An 11,333-nucleotide genomic window follows, 5' to 3' on the forward strand; every position below is an offset into this window, starting at 1 on the left:
AGCTCAGACGAAGCTTGTCTTCTTTATATTAGCCTCTGCTGGAGTCTTAGTCTTGACTACTTAAAGTAGCACCTTCACTCTTGAGTTTGTGTGATGTGAGTTGTGGTAAGATACAGCACAGGTTGTCTATTCAGAGCACTCTCGCCAAAAACAACCTTGTAGAATGATGGACTTTCATGTCTTAAAATGCTAGTAATTTTTGAAGTCTGTTTTTTATTTACCGGTGTTATTGGAACCCTGTTATTTAGTTTGTTCTTAGCTTGTGTTTTTATGGAGACATGTTGTGCCATAATCAGAATAGACGACTATAGAGTACAGCTAAGTTAAAACGGCACTTTTTTGTGTAAAGGGCCCACACATTTGTATATTTGCAAATGAATGACATAATTTAATGACGTCATAGTTATCTTAGTGTTGTAAATCTCTTCAGCCATTATTACTGGAGACCGCTGTATCATCTCTGGGGAAACGATACCGTCACTTGTTTGTTGTGAACGCAACAAAACTTTAGCAATTCTGAAAAGTTGCTGTTCAACATTTTGGTCCCTTTATTAGTTATCACAATTCCAAGCAACAGAACCACCATGATAATGAAATAACCAGCTCTACATAAACCACTTCTCTAGACAAATAAATGATAAATAATAGTTTTAAAAAATTACAAATAAATTAAAATAAAGTGGTCAAACAAAACACAGGCAGTGAAAAAAAAATCAAGAATACGTTGCACATTTTTTTACATTATAAATCAGTAATTCTTTCTTTTTCTTTCATTGTGAATACAAACTCTGGTTGTGTGTCCAATAGACATTGTGTACTGGCTGGTTTTTAAAGATATTCTAAACATACATATTTCAGCAGTTCAAGAAGCAGAAATCACAGTCAAGTCACAGTTTTCGTGCAAAAATCGTTACAACTCAAATTTCTTGTATTTTTATCACATTGAAAAACAGTGCTGATCAGTTAAAGTCTGTTTAAAAAGCGCATGGAGTTCCCACAACCAAATACTTGTAAAATCGTATTGATGCCAGCTGTTTTATTGGTCAAAAGAGTTGCGTGCACTTCAGAATGTTCCTGACATGCATCTCATCTGTGGTTTGGTGGCAGTTTTTCCAAATGTTTCATTGAACATGAGAATATGGCACTTTAAATCAAATCAGACGACGCAAGAGGATTTACAAGCGCAAAGATTCAGGGTGAATCTCAAGAGCGTGTTCAGGTCATGTTTCAGTCCAAAATCAATAGAAAGAAATCAAATAAATGTATATTTGGCATAAAGAAAACTGGGAGTCATTATTTTTATGGTTTACGAATGAAGGTTTCTTTACATATTCGCATTACAATAATCTCATTTCCAAAAGAGAAAAAATGTAATTCATTAAATAGTATCATGTTCATACATAAGCTTTCAAATGTATTTTTAAATAATTTAAATAAAATATAATTTTTGCATTACAGTAAGCTCTGATAAAAGGAGGGTTTATGTTCTTTATTGTCATGTCAAAATCTTAATGATCTTTCCCTGCTTTATGCAAAATATTTTTTTCTCTTTTCATCTGAAATATGACCCGGATATTTCTCCACAGCTTTCATAAAATTTTCCTTTGGAGGCATGACACGTGTAAAGTGCAAATGACAAACTGGAAAATACTTAAAATCCCCGTTCACTGTCCATACCAAGAAAACTAAATTCAACATGGCACCGGCCGTTTATAGAAAGAAGCAGCACTAAAAGAAAAGAGACAAATATTACCTCGAGATTCCAACTTTTCAATGAACAGACATCTGTATGTTTTGTAGCAAACTGCACACGTGTGAGAGACTGCAGGCGACCTGACAAATGCGTCAAAGAAAGGAACCACGAAACCATCAGAATAACAAAAATATCCATTCTCACGTTTCTCCGCAAATTCGCTTAAGCTTTCTCGTTTTTGTGTTTTTGTTTTCTTTAAATCTGTACATAGCTCAGGGAAAGTCTATTTGGTTAATCCCAGCTGGCAAGTAGAAAGAACCTTTTGTTATCGCCGTTGTTCTTTACACGGATGGGAAACATTCAAGGCGTATAGCTAAAAAGAAAGGAAAACCTGTACAAGATTCACTTCACAGCCCAGGATACTGGACATTGACAGAAGAAAGAAATGGCAAAGAACGTTTCGTTTTATCTATACAGTATTTTACAGCGAACCCCGAGTCGAGGGCTGAACTTGTTTCTCATCACAGAAGCTCAGAGGAGAGGCGAGTCCGTGTTGAGATGAGATGTCGTTCCGAGGAAGAGAAGATTGCCTGCCTGTTTTTCTCTCGTCTTCACCTTTCATGTGTTTAGAAGCCGTTCAAGCTCTCCAGAGCCACCTCATAACAGAATTTGTACTGCTCCTAAACAAAAACAAAACCCAGGGCAAAAATTCATTACTGGTTCAAAGGGAGACGGCACTCGGGGGATTCTGACTGCGCTTTCCTTGCACCCCGTCATTAATAATACATTACATTATAGTGTCACTTTTATTATAGATATTACATAATATAGATTCTCCGTAATGGAGAAAGCGAAATCACCGGCCAGCTAGTCAGATATTTCCACTCATTTATGATAACTAGATAAGCTTTTTTAAAAACAAAGAAAAATCTAATATTAGGGAAGTACATAAAGATCATAATGATTCATAATGTTAAGCAATGACTGATAATTCAAAGTGTCGGGTACGGTTTTGTCAGTTTAATGTCACATGACTTCAATACGAACTGCAATTTTAGGGTTCAAGCAGAAATGACAACAACGAGGCGAAATGACATTTAATTTCTATAAACTAAATATATACACTACAAATGTCTGAAAGTGACATATTATTAGTAGTAAAATGTTACTCTCCTTGCTTTTCCAGGGTTGGAAATCTTAAAATAGTTTTGAAGCTGACTTTGGGAACCATGATGTTAGTCCTGAGTTCAGGAACCTTTCAGACGCACAGCTGAGTATTTCTCAGTCATGTCCAGCTGAGCGAGATGTTTGGAGTGCAATCATGGGAAGAGGTTGGAGACAGATGTCTAATTGCACCTGCGGCGGTCGCTGGTTATAGACGGAACATAGCGTCTCGGAATTGGAGTCACCAACTGCAGAAATTGCAGCTGTCTGTCTCACGGGTGAGGGGTGAGGGAGTAATTACGTTCTTTTTCCGGCTCGGAGCGTTGAAGAACGACAAACACTTTATGGAGGCCAAAGGAGCAGTTGCGTCAAGTGGAACGTTCATCAGGAGTTTCAACAAACCACTTGAAGTTAGCGACTCCGTGAATATAGAGCCACTTTGAATTTTCATCTGAAATACTAGACCGTCTCGGTAATTTAAGGGTACCCATGTCAACATACTATGATTTGGGTCGTACAAATTCTAATATCGAATACTATTTAAGACGGATAGTGTACAGGTTTCCTGTAGACGAGCAAAACTTACCATCGTCTCCACCATGTTGGCTTTATTGTTTCTCAGCGTCTTCACTGTGTGGAACACGTCCACAATGTTCTGTTGCTGGATCATCTCACAGATGCTACAGATGGCACAGAAAGTCCCACTGCGTCCTCCGCCAGTCCTGAAGAGATAAACGAACATCCCATCCTTTCACAGCTTGTCTAGTAGTGCATTTTATAACACGACTGACCTTAAAGTTGATAAAAAAAACTTTTCAGATCTATGAACCTTTTGTCTGACCTCCATAAAAGCATAAGGTTTAGCTCGACCAATGATGTGAGTTTGGATTAAATGTTTCTCCATCAGACCATTAATAGTGCAATATCATTTTTATGCACAGGAGATGCCCTTGCAAAAAGACCCAGCCTCCGTTTGTATTGGTTTGGATATGGTCTAGATAGAAGTTGTTGTAAATTAGATTATTGCTGGTTGCTTCTGTACACACATGTAGAAACCAGCATCTCAAACACTACAGACTGTACTTGATCACAGTACCATCTGTTATGATGCTGTATCATGGTGAGGTGTTTTTTAAGGGTCAGAACTGAAAAAAAAAACGACCCTGATGTCCTTGCATGTTTTATTTAGCATATTCCTAACTCAGCTCTGGTTGGAGGGTGTTTGCCGGTGTAGTATGAATGACTTGAATTCTAAACGCCATCATTTGGCATCTTGGGTCTTTAGGAGCCAGAAAGGGATGATTGAACAATAGGCTTTGTGTGTGTCTACAATATACAGTATGAATACTGGGCCAGACTCGCACCAAATGTTCAGACTTACATTGGTTTTAAAGCTAATCATATAACGGACTGTTATAAGTGCTTTCGCTTGCATATGGTATTTCAATTTAATAAAAAAATGGCAGAAAGGTCATATATATATATATATATACACACACACACAATTCTTTACACATTTATATACACATTTTATGTTTCTGCAATGGTAAAACAAATAAAAATATTATTATCAAGGGAATATAACAAACACATACTGTGAGTAATAAAGAAAGGGGAATGCGATGCTTCACGTTTGGTGTGAACACATCATTACACTTGATTCATTTCTGACTTCGTGCCGGCTCAAATTTGAGTAAAACAATATCAATATAGACTATTTAGCCGTTTCAGTTTATTGTGTGCCTAATAAATAACATTGCCAGTAGTTTAAAACATTTTGTTACGTTTTTCAAGCACTGTATATTTATTGATTCGAAACAAAGTTGCCAAAAGTTTCCTCGGTCTTTCATTGCTTAATTGGTTCATTTGAATATTGAGCGGATGGATCTCAATGCAAGCAGTGCGAGTTGTGAAAAAGCGACTTCAAAGTGAATATTTAGTTTGCAGAACGTCACCATTATTTGACAAGAATGACATTTTGAAATAAGTTCTGCTTGGGAAATTGCTCTGCATTCAACACCTGTTTTCAACTTTTTGACAATGAAGGGAAGGTAATAGAGTTGTCAGGTCTTTTGTATCTGTCTGGATTTCATTTGTGACACTGATAAGATTGTCCTTGGCTTTTATCCTTAAGTCATTTAGTTGCTGGAGTTTTAAACTAGGATTGTGATTTTTAGTGGCATTTACTTAAAAAAATTAAAGGTCCTGAAAAGGATTGCAGAAGTGCTATGAAAGAACTGTTTTGGGTTCTCCAAAGTGACTCTTTGGTCAAAAGTAAAAAAATTCTTACCTTTTTATATATAACAAATAGCCATTTGTGCAACTGGAAGGTTCTCTATATGATAAAGGTTCTTTAAGGAACCATACATCGTAAACATCTGCTATCAACATTACATTTGGTAATGAATGTGGGCCTTCGGGAATAGAACTGAACAGAATGAATGGCTGTAGGTTACATTCTGCTCATCTGGGAATACAGGTTGCTGATGTTTTCGAGGGTTATACTCACAGGCAGTGGACCACCGTGCGTCCATCTCCTCCATCATACTGCTCCTGCCATTTGGACAATCGTCTGACCAGCTGCAGAATGGAGCGCTTGGACAGCGGCGTGTCTCTGTACGCTGGCCAACCAATGAACTGGAAATGCTGGACCAGCCGGTAGCCGTCTTGAGGCTGGAAGCAGAACACAAGCCGTTTGAATTTCTATTCATAAGATGTCGCAATCATTTTCCCAAATTATCTAAGCTTTATCTCAGCATTAAGGAGAAAAATGTGAGACCACATTGATACTGCAAATGAAACAAAAAAACAATATTTTTCTTTACTGGGTTACGTTCTGTTTTGGAAGGAAATTTGGCATTCAGCTCTTCCACTTGCTCCAGACACAATTTAAAACAAAAAATAAAATGACCCGAAGTGAAACCAAACAGAGTCGTCTGCTGGATACAACAATAAGACCGGATCAACTAAATGAGCACCGTATTACACGCAATTTGCCATCGACGGGGCCATTTCACAGCAGATTTGTGCCGCTGTGGCACTTATTTATTTTCGCTATGCCGCGCCGACACTGATTTGCTGCCAGGTAAACGCCTCTTGTCACCAGCAGTTAAGAAGAACGGGGAGAGAAAAAAAAGCTGTGGATGCGTGGATGTAATGCAGCGCACCTCCAGAAACACCTGAAACTGCAGTAATTAATGCAAATGTAAAGCTACGACACGGCAAAGAATAAACACATGACAGCATGCCAAGCCATATTCAAATACGAGCTCTGTTTATGTTTATGTGATTATGGAGCTCGAATATTTTTTGCTAGCAAAGCACATCAATTCTGAAAATACACAGTATGGTCTAACTTGCTGTGGTTACTGAGAAGTTGTTGTAAAGCATAATTGAAAATCTAAATTTGAACCTCCTCACTCCCAAACAGTGTTGTTGTTTGGACTTCCTTTGGGTTAAGGATGAAATGATCTGGATGAAATCCATTTGGGATGCATTTACCCGTGCCATGTTGCAGATCCTGAAGATGCGATTGATGATATCTTCATCGATGTCGGCCGATATGAACTCAACTTGAATGGGGCCGTAGCAGCAGGAACCTTTCTCGGGCCAATACTGCATGCAGAGCTGTAGGGATGCAGAGATTTTTAACAAAATAAATACTGTACAATTTACATGCAATGTGATTTAGGAGATGATGTGCGAAAAGTTCAGGTGAACAATTATATTAGAATATCTGTATGAAAACCTATAGGAATTTTGGACTTTATTTGCAAAAGCAGATTTTTATTGTTATATTGTTTTTATCGTGTTAGTTAGCTGTATTTTTTGTTATTATTACTTAATCAAGACTACCCCATTCCAGTTGGATTGATATTTCTTGAAAAGAACATGATTTTTGAACATTTGTAAATCTGTTTTTTAGATTTTGTTTTGAAAATCTTAGAGATAAAGAAGGATAAAATAATCAATAAAATAATTTCATAGAGAAATTAGTTGTCTGTTCCTTCAAGTATTCTTTTTTGCTTTTACATCAAATCCCCTGCTTTTTGTACATCCACACAAGAAATCAATAAAATGCTATCAGGAAAATAAATCGCACCGCCTAACCCAAACATAACAAATTCCAAGAGATAATAGTTGCTAAATAGAGGTGAAGGTCAAGTAAATCACAGCCTTTGGGTACCACGTACCTGCGCGGCATCCATTTCATTCAGCATCACGATGGAGGAGCAGTTGTAGTCGAACACCAGCCTCCAGAAATCTGCCACTGTGTTGGGAAGCGGGTGCTGCGTTACAATGAAGGCCGCCGGCTGTTTGTGGCTCTGGAACGATCAATAAGAGAACACGTTTACATGTTAGCCCCCCTCGAACTCAATCCATCCCAACGCTCCTCACACATGCAATGACATGAACTCAATGAAGATGTGCACGGAAACTTACCTCAGAGTTTGAATCTGCTAAAGGAATTATGTAAATCAGGTAACATGTGGCCCAAAATGCTGTGCTTAATGTGATTTTTAAGCTTGCAGGCCGATTTGGAGTTCTAGACGGCAGAGCTAAAGGATGCATCTGAAAATGTGCTTGTCTACAGTGAATTCACACTGAATTATTGAATTCACCCTTGGGACTGAATGATGATCCTGCCGGGGATGAGAAGTCAGGGGGGTCTGTGTGAACCTCACATCATCAGCCGTTTATTACGTTTGCATCTTTTCTCTTATCTGTTCATTATGTTGTTCTTCACCTGACGTGCGTGTTGTGTTGGATGCTGTGTGAAGATGGTTGCTGTTGATACGAGTGTGATTATGATCAATCTGTGGATATTATAGAGATGTGATCTAATCATGTACTGCTAGATTGTCCCCAAAGTTTCCGTGAGCGTTGCTATGTTATCTCCTAGGTCTTCGGTTTCCCTGGGTGAAACCAAAACGCACATAAAGAAAACCCGCCCACAATGTTCTCCAATCTCATTCGAGTACATACAAACATCCCACACTATCACAAACCTGGTAGAAGGTGCCATAGTTGAACGAATGAGAATGCAAAAATGCAAAATATGAATTAATTTTTATTTTTAGCGAACTGTTTCTTTAAATAAGCTATAGTATATAGTAGATAATAGGGAAGTTACGATTCACCGTGAGCCTGTTGAAAAGCAATTGTTATATTTGATGATTTAAGCCGGTTGAGATGTTTTTTTAATTGCAATACATGTTTTGAACAGCAGGGTTCTGCAGCCGCTGTGTTTACTGCAAACTTGGAAAACTTAGTTATGCCTATATTTCTTAAATGTCTTTATTTTAAAGACACTTTTTATTATAAATGTTTTATTTGATTTGGACTTTGATTTAAAATTGCAGTTTAGATTTTATATTTGACATTAAATATATTTTTTATCGACAGAGAAATAATAAAAGGGCAGTTGTTCATTTCTAAGTTGATTCACCTCATTTTGTACAAATAAATTGTGAACGAATCGTATCGTGTATAGTGAGCCGAGTGAATCTTTACATCCCTAGGAGATAAGTCAGATTTAAAGTTAATCCAGTCAAACTTACATCCATTAGCGCTGCGTTTATGTAATTGCTCGACTCGCCATCAACCGAGATAAGGAAAGGCAGACAGCGATCCACGGCGAGGACGTCCATGCTGCGGTTTTTATCGTGGTTGCGCGGGAGCAGTCCCACGCTGCAGTCCTCCGGGCGAACACGCGGGGTCACTATATTCAGAGTCTGACAAAACAATCATACAGAACCGTCAAATAAACACCTTTAAAATACAGAACCAAAACTCGCTTTCCTCCTAAAATAAAGCTCTTTGAAGGAAAAAAGGGTGTGAACACAAGCAATTCCGCTCGCACTAGTAGTTCAACCGCAACCAGTGCAAATATTTGACTAAACTGAAGTTCAGTCATTACTTATGTATAAGACACACTGCATAACAGAGAAATGTAGAGAGTGAGCGAGACAGAGAGAGCGCGACGGTGAAAAATGGCTTACAAGATAGAGGGATGCCGCACTAGATAGAAAATGAAAGATCGCGAAGAAAAGAAAGATATTTTCATATTCATCATATTTTATGAGACACCTCACAGATCTTAAGTGCTCCTTCTCTTCAGACGGTGGCGACTCGCTCATTTCACAGGAATACAAAACATAAAGGCGCCATGAAAAGAAATGGCAAGGCTTTGGACTTTATGAGGCCCAGCAGCTTGTCAATGGCTCGTAAAAAAGCGTTTTTTCCCCTCATGTCTGAGTCACGGCGTCTTTACCCACCTGCCTCATCTAAATGCATAATAGGAGCTGCTTTGCTTTGCCGATTGACTTATTCAAAGAAGTTTGGATCGAGGAGAAACCGCGATGGAATCTCACACGAGCCTCATGAGAGATTGATAAAGTTGTAATATGCAAAAAAATGTAACTCAGAGGATTCAATGAATTAGTGTGTACGTGGGCTGGTCATGTCTCGCTGATTATACTTTAAGAGCTCCAGCCACAAAAAGTCAAAGAAACGCTCTCTGTTCTTACTGTTTTACTGCCTGTAGGGATGAGAAATCACAAATGGGATCTATTTCATTTTTCGATTGTTTCTTCGAGGCTGATGAGATTTAATGGAGAGCAAATGGAGGATATTGATATCCTGGGGAACAGGCTCCAGAAACCTCACATCTTTTCCAGAGCTGACTTCGCTACACAGTTTGCCATCAAAAGTTCGATTTTTTTGCCTTATAACCTTATAAAAAAGACAATGACATACAACAAAACACTTAAACAGTACTTTTCACTTTCAAGTACATTACATTTTTTACTTTGGAAAAGTTTGACTCCACTACATTATAAAACTTACAGTATATCATATAAATATCACATAAATAAGCATGGATTTTTTTTTATTCAATACTTAAATTCTCTAGGTAGATTCTAGACATCTAGTGGTGATGTTGCGAATTACAACCAACGGCTCACTCCACCGCTCACCCCTCACTTTCAAAGCACTACTGTGGCTGACAAAGAACTAAGATGTCATCACGTTTTAGTTTCTTTGACTAAGGAGATAAAGTATTTATGAAATGTGTTCTTTATGTCAATTTAGGGCTACTGTAGGTACATGTGCATGTAGAAATACTGCTTCATTGTGTAAGGTCTTTATACACCTCTGAAGACATAGTTATGCATATTGCATTTCTGCCAATAGATCCTCTTAAATATTACACATTGTACCTTTAATTAAAAATCTAGTACTTCTAGATCATGTACTTCTCCCAAACGGTAGTAGCGGCTCTTATATGACATCTATGTCTCACCTGAAACTCGTCTTTGATCTGACTGGAGTTGGTCTGAGAGTCCAGTCTGCTGATGTTGTAGTAAATGCCTCTGAACTCACACACTGGGATTGCCGTGTTCCCACACAAACACGCTTCCAAGATGGCGTCATGCACAAACACATACTGCTCCTTCAAAGAAAGAAAGATAAAAAGAATCCTTACAACAATGTACTGTGGATGTACAGGGGTACAATGATGGCATCCGATGATAAAACTATGACACATACTGTACTGTATCCAGTTTGTGGTCTTTGAATATGATTGAAAGAGACATTTTAAGGATGACAAAACTGGACTCCATCAAAGTAACCAATGCCACACATCCTATCTCTTTTTTACTTAAGTCAGAAAGAATTGAAGTCATCGCTTGTTCTAAAGTCATGTTTTCAAAGAGAGGTTTGAACGCACATTTGGCAGGACACATGTCTTTAATTGATTTGAGTTCATTTGATTAAATTGATGCAATATTACATTCACATACTTTACTTTTGATAAAAAACACAGATTGTCTATTAGGTCACACAATATTTCCTAGTCTAGGCATTTTAGAGCAAAATTGATCATACTAAAAACCATATCCGCTCAAAAACAATTTACGAAGTCTACTTAATTGATGTAAATTTCAGTAGCCGGACCTAAAGCTATGACAAATACATCACAGCGTCAAGGGAAGTCATGTGAGAAATACGAAAACAAACATTTATGAAAGTGCAATAAAGTGTATAAAGTTTATTTTGCTGATGGTGAAATGACTCCGGCCTCAGGGATCTCAACGCTTCTCAACTTTTGCAGTTTCTCACGCTAAAGTAGCGTGTCCCTTAAACGCCTTCAAAATGAGATCAAGGGGCCACTGGATGCATTGTCAGCATCCTGCGGCTAATATTAAACTCTCTCTTAAAGCCCGGCCCTCAATATGCCGCGGAATTATCCATATTTTAACTCAACAATGCCTGCAGCTTAAGGGTTTGAATGTTAATGCAGGCCTTTGATCCACGCAAAGCTAAAGTCAAGCTGAGATGACCTCCCGTACCTATTACTCCATAACCCGGTGAGAACGTCGGCTGAGGACGGGAATGAAAAAAGAGCAGAAAAAGCCTTTTAAAAGATTAATTGCTTTATGTTGTGTCTGTGGAGGATTAGCTGTGAATG

General features: G+C 38.1%; 1 protein-coding gene across 1 annotated transcript in view; it reads right to left on the reverse strand.

Annotated features, from left to right (window-relative positions):
• Positions 1-525: 525 nt before the first annotated feature.
• The window catches only part of ptprt (protein tyrosine phosphatase receptor type T), a gene marked incomplete at its 5' end in the record, with an annotated part of 182,892 nt that continues 172,084 nt past the window's right edge, over positions 526-11,333 (reverse strand). Inside the window, 7 exons of the mRNA XM_079459741.1 lie at positions 526-2,373; positions 3,444-3,579; positions 5,367-5,530; positions 6,359-6,484; positions 7,051-7,182; positions 8,419-8,592; positions 10,164-10,313. Of these exons, the coding sequence (XP_079315867.1) occupies positions 2,320-2,373; positions 3,444-3,579; positions 5,367-5,530; positions 6,359-6,484; positions 7,051-7,182; positions 8,419-8,592; positions 10,164-10,313 (936 nt within the window). The 3' untranslated portion in view covers positions 526-2,319. The remainder of the gene's footprint in view (positions 2,374-3,443; positions 3,580-5,366; positions 5,531-6,358; positions 6,485-7,050; positions 7,183-8,418; positions 8,593-10,163; positions 10,314-11,333) is intronic.

This window comes from Barbatula barbatula, assembly GCF_947034865.1.
Source record: "Barbatula barbatula genome assembly, chromosome: 7".
In the NCBI taxonomy this organism is placed as follows: domain Eukaryota; kingdom Metazoa; phylum Chordata; class Actinopteri; order Cypriniformes; family Nemacheilidae; genus Barbatula; species Barbatula barbatula.